The 18243-nt window shown below is 56.1% G+C and overlaps 3 protein-coding genes across 7 annotated transcripts in view; 1 reads left to right on the plus strand and 2 right to left on the minus strand.

Moving 5' to 3' along the window:
• Position 1: 1 nt before the first annotated feature.
• chrm5b (cholinergic receptor, muscarinic 5b) lies at positions 2 to 10180 on the minus strand. Its single transcript, XM_053880243.1, has 2 exons — positions 9766 to 10180; positions 2 to 2246 (listed from the first exon to the last, which is right to left on the minus strand). The coding sequence occupies exon 2, from the start codon at positions 2218 to 2220 to the stop codon at positions 817 to 819; it is 1404 nt and encodes a 467-aa protein (XP_053736218.1). The 5' UTR covers positions 2221 to 2246; positions 9766 to 10180; the 3' UTR covers positions 2 to 816.
• Positions 2564 to 18243, plus strand: part of aven (apoptosis, caspase activation inhibitor) — a 31226-nt gene continuing 15546 nt past the window's right edge. For 4 of the 5 annotated variants that reach the window (XR_008416195.1, XM_053880245.1, XM_053880244.1 and 1 more), the window contains exons 1-6: positions 2564 to 2716; positions 3578 to 3746; positions 15309 to 15379; positions 15461 to 15544; positions 15620 to 15836; positions 15934 to 16074. Coding sequence is in view for 4 of the 5 variants with exons in the window: in XM_053880245.1 (XP_053736220.1) it covers positions 2591 to 2716; positions 3578 to 3746; positions 15309 to 15379; positions 15461 to 15544; positions 15620 to 15836; positions 15934 to 16064 (798 nt within the window). In the remaining variant the exon portion in view is untranslated. Of the gene's footprint in view, positions 2717 to 2778; positions 3271 to 3577; positions 3747 to 15308; positions 15380 to 15460; positions 15545 to 15619; positions 15837 to 15933; positions 16075 to 18243 lie in introns of those variants that run through there. The other variant, XM_053880247.1, reaches the window with a different exon arrangement.
• The window catches only part of ryr3 (ryanodine receptor 3), a 70934-nt gene continuing 68875 nt past the window's right edge, over positions 16185 to 18243 (minus strand). The window contains exons 105-107 of the mRNA XM_053880234.1: positions 18084 to 18184; positions 17630 to 17681; positions 16185 to 16899 (exon numbers count right to left, since the gene is read on the minus strand). Of these exons, the coding sequence (XP_053736209.1) occupies positions 16804 to 16899; positions 17630 to 17681; positions 18084 to 18184 (249 nt within the window). The 3' untranslated portion in view covers positions 16185 to 16803. The remainder of the gene's footprint in view (positions 16900 to 17629; positions 17682 to 18083; positions 18185 to 18243) is intronic.

Here is an 18243-nt window from a genome sequence, read left to right on the forward strand (position 1 = left end):
AGAGGAGGATGATGCTTTTGCGGATAAGACGTGGCTGTGGTGTTTGGAATTTCAATTTCCTGTTGACGCTGCGGTAAATGCGAAGGACGCAGCGTGGCCTTGTTCACAGGGTAAGGAATCAGTGGCGAAACACCCGAGTGGCTCCAGGAGGACGGTTCAGAGGTGCAGGCGAGGGAGGACGCACGTGGACGTCCTCCTCTCCATGACGCAGCGAGGCGCTCATCGCGACGACGTTGCTGCTCTGACCTCTGGACCTGGCTCCGCCCACCTCCGCGGGAGAACGAGACGCTGCGTGGGGAGAGTCCGCTTTGAGGCCCGGATCTGTCCGACCGAGTCCCGGTCACTCAGTCAGCGACTTTATAGATTTTGAGAGTCGGCAGTGCTGCGGACGCGTGTTGGGTGGGCGGGACTTGTGTCCAATGCTAGAGCGTTACACACAGTGACGTGTTCCGTCATGAACATTTCCGGGTCAGAGGTCACCTCACCGCACCGCGTGACAGAAGGGAGAATTTCAACTGTGTTCACAGGCTTTCGCTCACAAATTGCGCCATCAACGTCATCATCACTCTGATTTCCTCCCACTGTCCCGCTCCTCGACCAGCAGTGAGTTTGGGACGGTTTGCGACACAGGAGTCACAGCTGCTGAGCGTGGGATGAAGTGGTCCGGCGCGCGTCCCACAGCTCCGCCTCCCTGAGGCGTCCACGCGGTTTGTGTTCAAGCAGCAGACATCGTGGGCGACACGTAGCGAAACACGAGCACAACAAGGACGACATGCTCGTGCTGATCCCCACAGGTGGAGGTGGCCCGGGCGGCGCTCAGGTCATCTTGTTGTTGGGGTCCTGGCCTCTCCTCCTCCTCCTCCACTGGCACAGCAGCAGCATGCGGAAGGTCTTCTGGAAGGTCTTGTTGCACAGGGCGTAGCACATGGGGTTGACGGTGCTGTTGACGTAGCAGAGCCAGTAGCCCAGGTGCCACAGCCACTTGGGGATGCAGGTGGCGCAGAAGGTGGAGACCAGCACCATGATGTTGTACGGCGTCCAGGTGAGGATGAAGGCCAGCAGGATGGCGCTGAGCGTCTGCGCCGCCTTCTTCTCCTTCACCAGCACCATCCGCTTCCTCTTGGTGATGTGGCTCTTCAGGGCCTGCTCCGGGGGCTTGGAGGAGGGCTCGCCCTCAGGAGGCGCGCCGCCGTTCTTGCCCTGGGACTCGGCTCTGAACTTGTACGCCACGCACTTCTTGCCTCTGGGCGGAGTGGAGCGGTCCGGGTCGGCGGCCTGACCGTTCCTGCTGCCGGCCGCCTGATCTTTGAAGGAGCCCTGCGGCGTTTCCGCGGAGACGTGGCGCTCGTCCTCGTCGGAGGAGGTGTAGCTGTTGAAGGAGGTGATGTGGTGGGACCTGCTGGTGCTCTTGGTGACGTTGCTCTGGTTGGAGGAGGACCAGGAGGCCTGGCTGGGCTCTCGCCGCTCCCTGGTGAAGTGGAAGCAGGAGCGCAGGAGCGGCCCTCGGGCTTTCTTGCCCTCGGGGGCGGGGCCCCTGGAGAGTCCTTGCAGCTCCGCCAGGTCCTGGCTCCGCCTCTGCGTCTCCTTGTAGATCCGGCAGTAGAGGATGGTCATGACGGAGACCGGGATGTAGAAGGCGGCGATGGCCGTCCCGAACGTGATGACAGGCTCCGTCAGAAACTGGATCTCGCACTCGTGCACGGAGCCCTTCTTCTCTCCCACAAAGTAGTGCCAGCAGAGGATGGGCGGCGCCCACAGCACCAGGGACACCAGCCAGGCCAGGCCGATCATGACGGCGGCTCTCTTGGGAGTTCGCTTGGCTCTGTAGGTCAGCGGCCTGGTGATGGAGAAGTAGCGGTCGAAGCTGATGACCAGCAAGTTCATGACGGAGGCGTTGCTGGCCACGTAGTCCACGGCCAGCCACAGGTCGCACGCCAGGCTGCCCAGGGACCAGTAGCCCATCAGGATGTAGCTGGTGTACAGGTTCATGGACAGCACGCCGATGATGAGGTCGGCAAACGCCAAGCTCAGCAGGTAGTAGTTGTTGACAGTCTTCAGCTGGCTGTTGACTTTGAAGGACAGCATGACCAGGACGTTGCCGACCACCGTGACCAGGCTGACGAGGGCCGAGGCCGTGGCGATGGCCATGACCTCCCACAGGCTGTGAGGAGACACGGGGACCTGCGAGCCGTTGCCAAGAGTGACGTTGGGCGGGTCCATGGTGCTGAGCCGGAGTCGTCCAAGATCTGAGAGGAACAAGGCAAAGGTCAAATCCTCTGAAGGTGTTGAGCACTCAGACGGTCAAAGAAACGACGAAGACAGGTGATAAATCGTGCTCGGCACTCATTGACCGCCAGGCTTGACAAATATTTCTGCTCAGAGGTTTGAGGGACGTGCGTTTCACTCTGCAACACATTTGAGAACTTAGTTGGGATTGTTGCACACCGATGAACTACCTGACATGCAAAGATTTGCCGGGAAGAGGGGCGTTTTTATACGGCTTCAGCACAAGCGGAACTATCGTCACCGGCAGTGCAACACCGGCCGTTTTGTGTGACGGACTCAAGCGCCTCCGGCGGGCGGCAGCGTCATGGACGCCAGAGCCAGCAGCGCGAGAGGAGCCGGCGGGAGACGGGGCGCCAGAGGCGGCCAGAGGGCCGGCGGTGAGCGGCGAGCTGGAGCCAGAGGGCCCCGCGGCCGCGGCGCGCCTCCGCGGGTGAGAGTGGAGGCGCGCGTCAGTGTTTCCGGTGTGTGTGTGAAAGGTCTGAGGCGCGGCTGTTTAGCATGTCGTTCAGTGAGTGATGCGTGCATGTGCTCCCTGTTCGAAAGGCGCCTCGTCGCGAGGGTTCACGTCACCTTCACACGAGCTTTGTTTAGCTCCGCTCATGATCTGATCGGAGCGACTCTCATCTACTGCTGGGAGTCCAACTGGTCTCCTCGGGACACTCGACTGATCGTGTCCCAGCCTTCTCCCCCTGATCGTGTCCCAGCCTTCTCCCCGCGGCTCTCATGGCTGGTGATTCTGCACAGAGTCCCGTGTGGGAAGGGGCTTCTGTGTCGGCGGCCATGACACCGTCCTCTCTGCCTGTCAAATGGACTTCCTCCTCCTGTTTGTTCAGAGCCGCCGAGGACCAGGATGGACGGATGAAGATGATGTCGTGTTGGGAGCATATACATTGTATAAAAATATGAATGAAGACGCCTTTTAAAGTGCAGAGAAGTGGCTCCGCGCCGGCCTGCTGTGACATCGTCGTCATCGTCATCATCAGGGTATGAACCCCTGCCGCCTCACGGTCCTGAGACCATGCCATGGTGGTCATGGGCCGGGTGGCAGGGCTGTGTCTCCCGTGCTCTGCAACAGTGGGGGCTCGTTCATTAGAAGCCCCTCCGCTCATCATCGTCATCATACTGTGGTCATAGCAGCTCAGGGGTCCAAGAGTTGGAATAAAAAGCCCAAATTATTATGCTTTCATGTCAGGGAAGATGAGATGAAGAATGATTTGTATCTGGCTTTCAGCCTAAACCTGCTGATTCCCGCTCAGCTTCGGATGGTAACGGAACACTGTCTGTCTGGCAGGAGGACGCAGAGGAGCACCATGCTCAGGAGAAGGGAGACGCGGCGCTGGACTCCAGCAGGAGGCTGGAGTCCAACTGGCATCGCTACCAAGAGTCAGAGCGCGAGGAGTGGTGGGAGGAGGCGCCGGCACGCAGAGGGGCCGACTTCCGGGTCCTGCTGGAGTCAGCAGGTGAGAGAGCACTCATGTCTGATCTCACCGTGAGAGCTCACAGCGTGCTCCTCCTGGATTCACATCCGGCCAGTCGGCGGAGGAGTGGCTGCTGTATTTGTCAGTGAGTCAGCAGGATCTTTGTGGAGTCATGAGCTCGTCGCCTGACTCATCCTAACAAACATGAGTCATAGCTCACTGGCCGCCACCGTGCGGTGGATCCACATGTGACCTGTGATACTCTACTGCTCCACTACTGACCTGGGCTCGTGCGTCCGCCACTGATGAACATATCGCTGCTGCAGATACAGGTGCCTGGCGATAAAACCCTCGTCTCTCAGAAGTAGGTGAATCTGCGAGGGGTGGGGCTTCAGTTTGTGCTGCATCAACACCATGTATCAGAGTAGCACAAGTGCCGTCTCTGGGTCCAGCAGAGCCGGTGACTCGCGAGCGACTCCTCCTCCTTCTTCTTCTTCTTCCTCTTGCACAAGTCCTGCCACTGGAGTACGGATGCTCTGATGTGGTCTGAAGCACGCGGGTGGCGCTGTGGCTCGGTCGCCTCTGACAGTTCGTCACACGCTGTACTAGACCGAGCTCAGGCACAAATCGGCTCAGTTATCCGGGGTGTCACGCAGCAAAGGTTTGAATCAGGTCCCAGTCGGACAAAAGGTTTGGCTTCTGAGTTCAGGCTGATGTTGGGCCAGTGGTGTTGACGGACATCCAGTGTCAGCATGATGCTATGATGGGAGGTGTTTACGGGAGGACTATTGATGGGCCATTCATGTGTACTTGCTGGCACCTATTACTTCTCTAATTACTGCTACTGCTGCGACTACTACTACGATTGCTACTTCTTTTAGTACTGCTACTACTACTACTGATACTACGTTGAGTACTACTACTATTGCTACTACGACTACTACTCTTAATATTACTTCTATTAGTACTACAACTACTGCCGCTTGCTGCTACTACTAGTACAATTGATACTACTTCTAGTCGTATGGCTACTTCTGCCGCTAGTAATGCTACTGCTTCTACTGACTTCTACATCCACTAGCATTTATGTGACTCTTACTCCTGCTGTTGCTCCTGCTACGATTCACTGCCCATACCACTAATGAGCCACGTACTACTGCACTTGAACAACGTTCAACTCCGTGCGAGTGCACGGCGCCTCAGAGGACGTGTGGCCCATTACACTAACAGTGTTGACTCGGTGCGTCACTTAATGACGCGTCACTCTGCTCCTCCTGAGCCAGGTGGCTTGACTCTGGGGCGCGGCCGCCGCCGCACCTCTGTCCCTCCATCATGGTGCCAGCGTCAGTTGCTCCCGCGAGTTCCCCCTCTGCTCCCCACTCTGGGCTCTACAGCCTCCGGGAGGTGTTGGCGCTGCCCCCTGCTGACGGCCTGTGAGACGCGTCAGCTGATCTTCTGGCTGAGAGGAGGCCCCGTGCCTTGCCGTTGCTAATCAGAGCTCAGCAGCTCCTCACTGCTGGTGTGGAGTCATAACTGCAGTAATCATCTCCTCCTCCTCAGCGGCGTGATGAAGGTCCAAAAACTTCCCCCGTGGTGTTTTTTCCGTGTCGTCTGCTCTCCACGCCGTCGTTACGCAGCGAACAAGTGCTTTCTGACAGAACATTTTGAGGCAGTTAAACAAAAGACACGTGACGCAGGCTGCTGGAAAAGTCGGTCGTCGAGTGGCCCGTTTCCCGGCGCGTGGAGTGCCACGTGCTCTCCTCAGCCGTTGAAAAAGACTTGGATGTAATCGTCTCTGCTCAGGCTCCATGTGAGCGGAGTGTCATGAGAATTCTCTTCCCAAACCGACAAAACAGCCCGGCAGATGCAAGCGGGTCCCGCCCCAGTCCTGTCCTCGTTCAGCTTCACCAGGCCGTGACCTCATCTGCCTCACTCCTGCGTTCACTCCACACCCCACTGCTGACGCCGTATGTAGCAAGGAGACGTCCGCGTCACTAGCCTTCACAGTACGCTGGTCGTTGCCATTTTTGTTTTAGCCTTATGGCTCAGGAAAAACTGGTCAGCGTGACAGCCGCCAGCGTTCTGACGGACGGACGACGCTGTGGGTGGAAAAGGAAGGGACGCCTTGTGAGCGGCTGAGAGCTGGAGGAAGACCAGCCCCAGTCACGACCTCCATCCTGGTCATTTGAGGGAGGTCAACTCTGAACTGAAGACTCACGATTGCAGGCAGGTGCCGTCGTGCGCTCCCCGTTAGCGTAAATGCCAAAGGTGCTGTGTTTGACGTCCATCTCAGTCGAGTTGTTTTCTATTTTTTTGCCCACCTTGTCAGATTAGTCATGGTGCGCGGCAGCAGCCGCTGGCTCTCCAGAGGAGATTTAATTGTACGTGGGCGGCGATGTTTTGCTAACCAATTAAGGTAGCTATGAAATGAAGAATTCCAGCGTTTGAGCGTCCTTTCTGGATGCAGCATACTTCCTATTGTTGAACTGCCTCCCACGTCGTGCGTCCAAGTGCTGTTCAGAGTTTTTTTATCACCAGTCTGGGTGGAGAAGTTTCTGGATGTTGGATTGTGCAACGGCATGAAGAGCCCTCAAGGCTTGCTTTCTGAGCGTCGCTCAATTGTTTAGCACATGAAAGCTCAGCTTTCACCTTTTAACTGAGAGACGATTTCATCTCACTGGTGCGGGGCGTGGAGATCCCTGCAGCGAGAGCCGGGGCTGTGAGAGCTGAGGTTCCACTGCTTGTTAGCAATCGCTCTGTTAGCCAGAGCCGCGCCACTGTGAGAAGACAAGCGTGATCCGAGGACTGCAACCCACAGCTGAGTCACCTGTGCCGTTTTGTTTGTCTGGACTTCCAAATATAGAGGTCCAAGTCGGCACTTGGACATGTTCTGTACGTGCAGATCCACTCAGCATTCTGTTTCCACTCATGGACCTGATGCCAACATCACAAACCAGGAGAGCTCCACTTGCAGACCAGGCTCTCTGGACTCAAATGTCCCACCTCTGCAGCACGTTCTCCTTGTCGCTAAAACACCAGTGTACCCTGAACCTACGACACGCTGCATGGGACTTATCGTCCTGCAAAACAAAGCAACCTTGTATGAACCAAACACCTGAATGGAGTCAGTTCTGAGTAGATAAGACACAGAGGGATGGAGTGCTGCTTCAGCTAGCGTTGGCACCACTGAACATGAAATCTGTGGCAGTGAGCCCTGACTGCATGTCTGACCTCCATCCCGAGCTTATTGAGGACTACATGGAAAATATCCAGCGTGACCTCAGCATGCGTCAGAGGCGCCCACATCATTCTCTAGTCAGGCGCCGGGGAATCGCTGATTGCGGACCGACTTGTGACCAGGGCCATGTAGCAGTTCTCCTTCGGAGCCCTGAAAAAATGCTCTTCCTCATGAGGTACCACCTCCTGAAGTGGCTAGTCGATGCTACGTAAGTCAGCCAATCGGTGGCCAGGACACTGGACAGCCCCATCCATCAGTCAACTGTGTGCGTGTGTGGGAAGAAATGTCATTTTTCTCTTTCATGCCTTGTGTCTATGAGCTGGCAGCTCCTCACGAGGTGCAGCCTTCCCTCGCTTGTCGCTTGGCTCCAGTAGAAGCCGAGCGCCGTGAGTCCAGTGTTGAGCGTCTTGTGTGAAAAGGACAATTGGAACTGGGGTTCAGAACGTCAGTTCCCCTGTGCGTGTGCTGTGTGAATCCTGTCACGTGGTGAAAACAGAGTGGAAACAAACAGACAACACACAGCGCTTCCTGGAGGTGGTCTTTCATGGGAAGATCCTGAGCGAAACCTACCAAGGACTGACGTGAGACGACGGCTGCAGACTGACCTCTCTTTTTTTTTTTCAGATGTCAAAACTTTCCCTCCAGCTCCAATGTTTTTCTATGGCCTTTTGCTTAGCCACGTTCCCGCCACGATATTGCCAGGGACCTTTGGATCGTAGATGTGATCCCAAGTGGCAGCCCGACAGTGCATGTTCAGTGCAGGGTCTCTGCTTTAGAACTAGTACTTGTCAGCAGGATGCGGGTGCTTTACTGTAGCGCTGCATCTGTCTCACCACTACTTTCTTATTGCTTACTCTTTGATAAGCTACTACTGTGTTCTGCTTTGTTTGAAGTTGTCTGCAGTAAAACTCTTGTGGGCCAGATTTGGCCCCCGGGCCTGGCGTTTGACGCCTGTGCTGCACCTGCCCATTGCTCCAGTGGTCCAACATCCTGTCCTGCGAAGGAGACTCTCAAACCTGGCAATTGGATTGATGGAAGAGAATCAGCAGCAGCTTTATTTCTGTCGAGGCGCAAGAGTCACGTGAATTTGGAGGCCAGTCGCCGGCCGCTCGTGCTCTGATTGACGGTTGCTAGCTGTCACCCAGACTGGCTGTGCCAGCGACAGCAGATGGAGGGACGCGACGGTCCGATGGAGACGGTGACCCAGGCTTTGGAGGCCCATTTTCTCAGCAGCCACAGCTGTTGTCAGACCCTGGATCAGTTCCACCTCAGCCTCGGTTAGACCGCGCCGTTTTCCTTTCCTCCCTCAGACTGTTTCAGCGGCTTGCTGCACCGACTCCTTCTGGCTGTTCTGTTGGCTAGTGCTCGAGCGCAGCGGGGGTCGAGACCAGAGATGCCATCTTTGCTCCGGGCTAAGCTTTAGTTGAGGGCTTCCCAACCTGCGACCTGCGACTTTCCTCTCTCCCTGGAAGCCAAGCGTCTGTGAGAGACTCGGAGTCGATGGAAATGCTTTATTTGCTGCTTCTACGACGAGTCTCTCCTGGAAGACACCTGCCTGTGGTGTGGTGTGGGCTTGGTCAGTACTGAGATTCATTCACGTGCCGCGGAGCGACACACTGTGGAGCTCGCTAAACCTTCAAGCCTTCAATGTCCCAACCCGGATCCAATGATCCAGCAACAAAGCACAGATGATGAGCCTGTCGAGACGCTCAATTGTGAGATGGCTTTGTGGGGACCACCCTTTCCCCAGAACCTGACCATCCAAACCAAGTGGCTAACCTGAACCAGGAGCCAACTCCCTCCACCGAGGAAGATGTCCTCATAAGCAGGTGTGCATTCACACCTATTCAGTCGGCACAACGCTAGCAATACACACACACACACACACACACACACACACACACACACACACACACACACACACACACACACACACACACACACACACACACACACACACACCCTCCCATGGTTGCGGCCACAAACTGGTGCCGTGTCCCTTCTGTTGCGGGTCCTCTCAAGGATGCAGCCTTGATGCTTTTGAAGCCGAGCCATCATCTCAGAAGGTTTCTTGACTGCAGGTGTGTAGTACTGAATGAATTGCTGTCTAGCGTTGTGTGACCCACAGGGCGACGTGTGTTCTGTTGTTGCCGTCTTGGCATCGCCGCGGGCTGATTGTGCGGTTGCCACGGGTTACGCACGCGCCTCTTCCTGACTGGCGTCCCGCCGCGGACATCTATCCGTACACATTAGCGCCAGGATCAATCCTCCTCCCCCGCAGCCCTGGTTTACCTGTCAGGCCTCAGTCATAATGAGACAAGAGGAAATGGCGCTCTCAAGCTAACAGGACGGCTGCTCTCCAAAGCCAGATGAATAGAGCCGATCATCCCATTCATTAACTTGAGCAGCCGAGCCAGGACGCGGAGGAATGAGGGCGGCGGCTGTTGCTGTGGCGTCTCCACTCACCACTATTTGTCAAGATATGAAAGTTTGCTGGAGCTGTCCGTCACATTTCTTTGAGCAGATGTTTCTTTGCCGGACTCGGCGTCATCCCCCTGAAATCTCTCATTCCGCTGTAAAGTTGGTGAGGGTCGCGTGACAAGTGGAGGTCTTGTCTTGGTTGTGTTTATTTTGGTGACGTGCAGATGCTTGAAATGAAATCCCTTCTCCCGCCGCCCACCTCTTCCCGGAGTCAAAGTGCCGAGCCCCGCGCTTTAAGGCCATTCTAAAGGTTGACGTTGTCGTTACCAGAGGATTCACGGCGGCGCTGATTTCGAGTGGCGACAAATGAGCACGAGCGCCTCTTGAAAGAGAAAAGCTTACCTCCTGATGGAGCGTGAAATCTTCCCTCCGCGCTCTATGCCTGGTCGCCGCGCGGCGTCCCCTCCCCTGATTCCTCCTGCCCACTGTTTTCCTCCGCCTGTCTCTCCAGCGAGGTGAAAAGCACACACAGGTAGGTCGTCCCACCGCCGCTCATCCTCCTCAGTTGCTAAGGAAGAGCCGCTGCTTTAGTGCAGAGAGCTTCGCCCTGACTCGCTTCTCGGCGGAGGAAAGGAGCTCTGGAAAGTTCAGCCCTGGCTGGCGCTGGCTGCTGGAAGATATTCCCGCATCCTGTCCCGAGCACTGAGCAACATGGAAGAGGAGGGAGGAAGAGGTGAGAAGGTGGAGGAGTAGGATGGAGCCGATGGGGGAGGAGCTAGTGCCGGGCTCCACGTGGGTGTCGGTGCAACTCAGGAAAAGCTGGAGTAGCGGCTGTTGGAGAGAGAAAGAGACGGAGCTGGGCTCACGTCGGAGCCAGAGGTCGCTCCTCGGTCCCAAGTTCCACACACTTGCAGCACATCTTCACCGTCCAGAGACGCTCCTTCATGAGCACCACCTCTGGTCTGTCATTCGGCTGCTTGACTTGTGTGAGCACCACTCTCCGCAGTCAGCCTCGTGGTTTTCACTCTGTCCTCCATCTTGTCCAGCAGTTTTTCTTAGTCTTCATATTTTTGTCTTCTTCTTCTTTCCTCTCCTTGTGTATCTTGTCCTCTGCTTCTTCTTGTCTCTTTGTTTGTCTCTTTGGTTCCTGTGATCCTCTTTGTTTTTCTTTCCTTTTGCTTCTTAATACTTGACTTCTTGTTGTTCTCCGTTTCTCTTTCTCGTCTTCTTGTTAATAATCTTTTTTTTGACTGGTTAATAGTGTGTCTCCTTCTTGTTCCTCTGCTCGCCTCTGTTCTCAAGCTTCTGCTGCGTTCTGCTGAGGTTTTTCCTGCCTTTTCTCTCGGTCTCCTCTCGAGCGTTGTACTGGCGCCCGTCTTGCTCATGAGCGTCGGGTCTGAGCGCTGGCACATTCATCGTAAGACAGCTCATCAGAAACATGGGAACAATCAGCACCCCGATATGGATCGGCGGTCGACCTTGTGCTCACGCTCCATAACCGTCGATACTCGGCTCTCTTTAACTGGAGCTTCTTGCCCATTAGCCACGTGTGCGCGGCGCCCCCTGGGCCCTCGAGGACCTTCCCGTCTCTCATTAGCCCAGTGACAGCTTCCTGCTGGAATGTTTCTGCTGCTGCCGGATCCCTGGCTGGATCCACTCCAGTGGAGGACGGCGTCAGCGCTGCCGTCACGTCCTCATGAGGTCGGCGTGTTTGCTGCTCTCGCTGAATCGAGGCTAGCTTGGAAACAAAGGCATAATCCTGTCACACTGTCTTGGATAAGCTTGAGTCAACACGCCTCTGTTGACTGTCCCTGCTTGTGTTAACCCCTCGGACTCTTCACGTCACCTCGTTGTTCCTCGTGACCGTGAGACGCTCTCGGTCCAAAACCAACTGGCAAACGGAACCGGCGGATCTGGAAGGATGGGATTTTGACCCCTCCGGGGACGCAGCGCTCGGGTCACCGTCCCGGCCTGGTCGGGCCAGAGGGGAGTGTTGTTCCTGAGCGTAGCCATTAGCTCTGTGATGGCTGCTTCTGGTCCAAGTCTCTGCTGGACTCCTGTTTGGAGCCAGTTTCTCCTCTGATGAGACCATCTGAAGCGCTTTCTCTTCAACAAGCCAATTAGTGTTCAGCCATTGATCGTGGAGGAAGAGCAGCCCTGAGGGAGATGGAGCGCTTCTGACGCCCTCCTCCTCGCGCTGAAGAGGGTCAGAAGGGAAAGTGTGCTGTGCTACATCTGCGACGTCTTCAGCCACATGTGCTGACCTCGCAGCTCTGAAGCCACTGCATCATTTCAAAACAAGTATGTTACTCTTGTGTCTGTCAGCAACGCGAGTCCATCAGCTTCTGGACGTCATGGGATTACATCCGGGTCACGGCCCGAGTCCATGATCCTGCTGTCCCAGAGCTGGAGCCTGACTTGCACTGAACATATGAAGATGGCGGACGGGGACCTTGTCTTTTGGATGATTTTCCCGTAAATCTGAATGTCCAGCCTCAGAAATGGCAGTGATCCGGGACCCCTCCGGTCCAGTCCAGTTGGTGTGGTTGGTTCCGGCTGGTGTCTTTGCCTCGACACGCGCAGGGTGTGAGGAAGCAGAAAAAAGGCTCAGTGCTTCAGCGCCGCCCTCACGCGCACTAATGTGTTTTTGTGTGGCAGAAAGCCTTTTACAATCCCAAAAAGCCGACCCCCGTGTTTGCGAAGGCCACAGCTCACAAAGCGACAGCTGAATCGGTGATTTAATGGTGCGATGTGCCGCTAATTGCTTTGCCTGCTTCAGTCCACCCACACTCTGTCGCATGTTTGTGGTAAACAACAACATGCGTGTCAGCCATGGCGAGTCCCGGAAGGTTCTGAAGTTTGATTGAAACGGGGGCCTTGTGCTGGGCTCTGAGAATGAGGCTTCGTGAAGCTTCACCACACAACTTTGTGTCTCCGTGACGGTTGCACACACAGTCACGTGCGACTCTGAAGTCAGTCATGAGCTCTGCTGAAGCGCGTCTCTTCCAATGACCTTGTCAAGGTCAACTCCCCACGACTCTTTCGAAGTGCCACTCCTTCCTGTGCCTGTCTTTTGGCTGCTCTTGTGGGGACACTTGTGGCTCCCGTCGCTCACCATCCTTCGTATGAGCGATTCCTTCAGAATGCGACCTTCAGTCGTGATGGAGTCCGGTGGTCCTCGATGATCCGTGGTTGCTTTCATAGTTGCCACACGCTCCACAGTGAGACTTGCCGTTGAACCTCTCAGGTAAAACAAGTGTGTCTGTCAGCAGATGGTTTTACGTACTCCTCACTGTTTTTTCAGCCAGTAGGAGTGCAGGTCCGATACCTCCCAACTCAGGTCTATTGTTTATTTGAGGTAGCCTGAGGTGGACTGATGGTTCTTCTTCTGAAGCAGGACGCTGCTGCCAGTCAGCTCCACGACACACAAGTGCTGTCCTCAGAGGGCGGCCGTTCCCACGGAGGCCGCCGCGTTATGTAACTGGTTCTGATCCGGTTGGGAGCGGCCACCTCTCAACTCTGGCTTAGCAGCCTAACACTGTTTGAGCAGCTGTCAATCAGAGCCGCCGCCACGCCGCCGCTCAGGGTCACGGCCCCGTCATGTTTCTGAGGCGCCGGACCTCTGTCCTGGTGTCCGATGAAACTCATCGACCCGCCGCTCCTTTCTTCAGATGGGTCGATACCGGGCAGATCAATGGACGGATGGCATCATTTGTGCGCTTCAACACAATGTTCACAAGTCCGTGTCGTGGTTGTAGCCGGCACAGCGAAGCTTTCTGAGGCGGAGGCTGGCAGCAGATGGGATGGTCTTCAGAAGCCAGAATGCTTCTCACCAGTGTGGAGATGCCAGTGCTGTGGTGCCGCCACAGCCCGTCGGCGCACTGGCGGCTCGTCTTTGTTTACAGATGAAGGTACTCGGCGAGTCACGGAACCGTCGGCTTCTCTTTTAAAGCCATGAAGGGATGAAAACACCTTGACAAGAATGATGACGCTGAGGGGAAAGATTTGTGGCTTCACACGCACACCTTTGTCTCTCTCTGTCCTTATGGGCACCTCTCCCTCTGAACCGAACCATCTGGAGTCCAGACTGAAGTCCAGTTAGAATCACCCTTGTCACTCCGACTCTGTGCATCATTATGAACTCATGCAGGTTCTCACGAGGATGGAATATGGAGACAAGTCCACGCATGGTGCAGACGAGTCACAGAGAGCCAAGACACATCGCCAGGCCGTGCACGCACCCACGGAACACTGCAGCAGATAACAGTCCCTGGACGCCACGGCTCGTGAATCCGGCCAGTGTTCTCCACGGTGGACGACCAGCAGCTGAGGGAGTTTGTCAGCGAGCTCAGAGAGAGAGAGAGAGAGGAGGTCGGGAAGCGCCCAGATTTCTCTCCCCATCGATTGGTGTTTCTGGAAAATCTCGGCGCTGGGGGGTTCCACGGCTCCTCTGCTGGAGCAGGGTCTCACGCGGTGGTTCAGAGGTGGAGTCCCCGGACACGAGGCGCTGAGGCTCCCAGCTGACTCAGCCCGCCGGCGGCTCTGATCCGACTTTGACAGAGTTGGAGTAAGTGGCCGGCGCGGCGTCTTTGTCTCGCACCTTTAATTGCAGTTAGCGCAGACAGTGATTTATTGATGCGGGGCCAGTTGGGTCGCCGCGTCAGGTTAATTGGTTTAGTTAGAAAGGCGTGAGTGGGGCAGGGGGTGCAGCACAAGCTAACGGTCCGGTGGCCTGACATCACTTCCTGTTTCTGCAGCCAGGTTCAGGCGCCTCACGCTCTTCTGGTAGTGACCAGCGTCAGCCATCTTCTCTTCAACCGTTAAACCTGGTCACGTCTGTGCCACTTCCTGTCCAGTCGAGCAGAAGCCGCAGGGTTGGATGGGGTCCAGAGGTTCTTCCATGGTCATGTGGCGCTCGGCAAGGGAACGTGTCCGCTCCGTCTGCAGTCTGTGTGTTTGTCAGCGGAGCATCTCGCCGTCCTGACTCAGGAGGCGGAGGATGAAGAGCGGCGAGGTGACGGTGGAGAGAGCGCAGGGCGCCGTCGAGTGCTGCAGCGCCCAGAGTGGCGCGCTGACGTCTATAAAAAAACAGCGGCGGTTACACAACGCCGCTGAGTGTTTGCCTCTGGACTTGACTGACTTGTGAGGGCAGGACTGTGCTGCTGCTCCACCAGCTTCCTGGAGCAGCTCCTGAGTCCAGTTCAGCCGTCTGCAGCCAAGTTCCTCTCATCCACCTGTTGCCATGGTTACGCGCAGACACCAGCCTCAACGTGGCAAGTCTTCCAACACCTCACTGGTCTCTCCTGGATGACGCAGCACACCCACCGCTCAGTGGAGAGCTTTGTCCTCTGGCTCAGCTCTTTCTCCACCGTAGTCGTGAATCATCCTTGCGTTCTGCCCTCACGTGTGACCGCCATCCGGGCCAGATGTGCCTGACGCCACATGTTTCCCCGGTGAGACAAAGCCACTTGAACAGACCTGGACGTGATGAAAGGCTCTTTGTGGCCGGCGAAGGACTCGCGCTGTCGTCTTCACGTTTGTCCGTGACAAGCTGCTTGTTAGCCGCCGTCACTGAAAGCTGCTGCTCCCCTTTCATCCACGGGGTTCTATTCACACCTTCATCCCGTCCAGGTCACATGATAAAGCCGTCGCTCTGACCTCGTCTCTCACAGATGCCTGGCGCAGGGATACTCAAGGTCGAGGGGTCAAAGGTGAAGTGGCCATCTGTCGGTGTCACTCCGCTGTGACTCCGCCCACCAGCAGAAGTGGAGTCACATGACGGAGTGGTTTTGAGACGTGGGGGGGGGGTTGCTTTGACTGCTAGGGGGCGCAGTTGAGCGATTCGTGTCACTTAAGAGTTGAAACTTTAGAGAACAAATCAGAGTTGTTGGAACGTTTGGTCCTGGGGTCAGTCCACCGAATGAACAGCTGTCTCTCCCCCTCAGGAGATTCCTTCTCTCAATTCCGGTTTTCCGAGGAGAAGAGCTGGGAGCTGGAGCTGCTAACAGCCGCCCAGGTCAGTCTCCCCAGCGGCTCGCAGCCCGGCTGTGATACAGAAACATTGTTGGTGAGGTGTCTGGGCCGCTCTCCCCCCTAGGTGTCGGACCTGCCAGGCCTCGCTCGGCTTCTTCATCGGCTTCCTCTTCATCAGAGGTTGGACCTGGAGCCTGAGCTGGTGCAGGTTTGCTACGCCGCAAAGGTCTTGCTCTTTACGTGCACAAGGTGGCGCCACAGACGTCATGCTTTGCTTCTTCAGGTGTCCACGCCTGTCGTGCTCCCTGCAGTGGCGTCCAAACAGGAAGTCGTGACCAAGCCCAGCCTCACACCTCCACACCCCGTGCTGAAACCCCCCGGACCAACCCAGCAGAAGACCACCGACCCTCCTGCGGACGAGGAGGACCAGGAGCTGGAGCTGCTGCTCAGCCTGGAGAAAGCGGCTCTAGCCTGTTCTCACACGGTTGCCGTGGAGACGGGTGAGCAGCACGCTGTCGGCGATGGGAACGCGCGAGACGTTTGGCTCCCGGGGGAAGTCACCCGTGAGCGACGCTAACTTCCTGTTCTGCTCCACAGCCCGCGAGGAGCCGCTGAAGATGGAGGAGGACCAGCCGGAGGAGAAAGCGGGCGAAGAACCTCCCGAGGTAGAGAAGAAGGAGGTGACAGAGGAGGACCTGGAGGACTGGCTGGACAGCATGATCTCCTGACCGCAGCCCAGTGAGTCACTTACTGAAGCAAGACCTGAGAAACGGCAGTTAATGAGCAGGTCACACACGAGACAGAACGTGGTTCAACATGTGAAAACACTTACTTACCTGACTCTGTAGACTGGAATGATTGACACGTTAGTGTAAGAAGGCCGCCAGGGGGCGCACTCCTCCTGCTCAGACGTGAATGTGAAGCTCGGAAATGAGTCCCGAATGACACTTGAGGACGGTTTCAGCGTTCAGGTTGATGATTCGCAGTGTACAGTTTAGTTACCTCGGTTGTCTTCGGCTTCACCGGGACCGAACTTAAAAAAAACACAAGCCGACCGAAGGCTCCTGAGCCCGAGTGAAACACCACAGACTCCTTCAGTGTATTGCCTCAGTGACTTTATTCATGTCCTCCCCGAAGCGGTTGGGAGGGAGCGGACCAGAACTAAAAGCAACATGGCAGGTCGTCCCTATTTAATGCAACACATGTTTCGGCTGAAATGCCACGGGACTGAACCGGGGGACAAGATTGCATAGGTCGGAGAGATAAGGCACGTCGGCGCTTGCTTCTCGAAATGGTTCCGTGGGAGGTTGTGCATATTCACGTGCTTCACGGTGAAGACAAGGCAGAGCGGGTCTCAGTCTGTTGCTCAAGGTCAGTTGGGACGTAGAAATGGGAAAGGTTCTCTTCTGTTTCGCCTCTTTCCTAATGTGGGCACCGAGGGTCCAGTTCCCTGGACTGGGTCCGCGTCTATCCCAGCTGGTCCTCGTACTGTTTGCGGAAGCAGTCTCCGGTGGGGAAGAAGTCCCAGCATCGCTCCTGGTACATTTTCCAGACGTAGGACTCCTGCAGGCAGAAGAGGGAACAGGGACGCGTCAGCGGGGGGGCGCTTCCACACATCAGCTGGACGACACCAAAGCGACGGCTCGCGGGCCACATGCAGCCGCTGAATCTCCTCAACCCGGAGCTCAGTCGCCGTGTTTTTCGGTCGGATAATCCTGGCTTTGCCGTCTCCATCTGCTAGCAAAGTACCTGACTGGGTCAGGAAGTCACTTGGAGGACTTGCTGGAGGAACCCAGAACAGACCCGTTGGGGGTTGATCTGGATCCTGCAGGACCCTCTCTTGTGCCTGGGTTTGTGTCAGTGAGTTGGGCAGCGCTGCTGCCACCTGCTGTCTCACTCAGCTCCTTCCACTTTACTTCCTGGAGCAGCAGAGGTTGGACGACCAGGCTCTGCTGCTCCCAGCACAGACTTGGTGAAGGAGGTGTTTTTACGAAGAGGACCTGGTGCCTGGAGTTAACGGAGCACGACGTCCTTCAGAGTCCTCCATGAAGTCACATCTTTCAGCTGAGTAACGTTGTCTGCCACTTTGTGAAGGTCGCAGGAAAAGTTCTCACGAGGCGACACGTGAGAGTCTTTTCACACGACTCTGAGCTCTGTCCTCGCCCGAGCTTCGACATCACAAACCTGACGGAGCCAAAATAAGGTTGAACCCACACGTTGTTTCTTCCTGCTGCTGGAGCTGCACTTACGCAACACGCAGTGGGCAGAGTGTTGAGAGGAGACGCTCACGTACCTGTCCCGTGTGCTCCGTCTCGTCCTTGTTGATCAGGTACATGAGGAAGAACCTGCCGAGGGCACAAGGCTGTGAGCTCGCCGTCCAGGTGCCACTGTTGTGTGTTTCAGTGGCCATCTGTGTGTGTGTGTGCGCGTGTGTGACTGTGTCGATGTATGTGTGTGAGAGACTGTCGGTGCACACGTGTGTGTGTGTGTGTGTGTGTGTGTGTGTGTGTGTGTGACTGTGTCGGTGCGTGTGAAAGACTGTGTCGGTGTGTGTGTGTGTGTGTGTGTGTGTGTGTGACTGTGTCGGTGCGTGTGTGTGTGTGTGCGTGCGTGACTGTGTCGGTGCGTGTGAAAGACTGTGTGTGTGTGTGTATGTGTGTGTGTGTATGTGTGTGTGTGTGACTGTGTCTGTGTGCATGAGACTGTCGGTGCGTGTGAGTGTGCAGGTGAGTGGCGTGGCGACTCACAGGTAGTTGGCCAGGTTGTGTTCTTGAAGCGTGTGAGTCTCAAATCCGTGAGGCGTGCGGTCGAAGTAGTCGTTGCCGATCCCACAGATGAAGCATTTGGTCTGAAAGACAGGCGGAGGTTCTGCTGGTCACATGACTCCACTGAGCCCTGAACTCCTGT

Source organism: Synchiropus splendidus, chromosome 12 (genome assembly GCF_027744825.2).
Source record: "Synchiropus splendidus isolate RoL2022-P1 chromosome 12, RoL_Sspl_1.0, whole genome shotgun sequence".
In the NCBI taxonomy this organism is placed as follows: Eukaryota; Metazoa; Chordata; class Actinopteri; order Syngnathiformes; family Callionymidae; genus Synchiropus; species Synchiropus splendidus.

Excerpts from the sequence above, each read along its gene's own strand:
- chrm5b (XM_053880243.1), bottom strand. The coding sequence starts at position 2,220 with ATGGACCCGCCCAACGTCACTCTTGGCAACGGCTCGCAGGTCCCCGTG.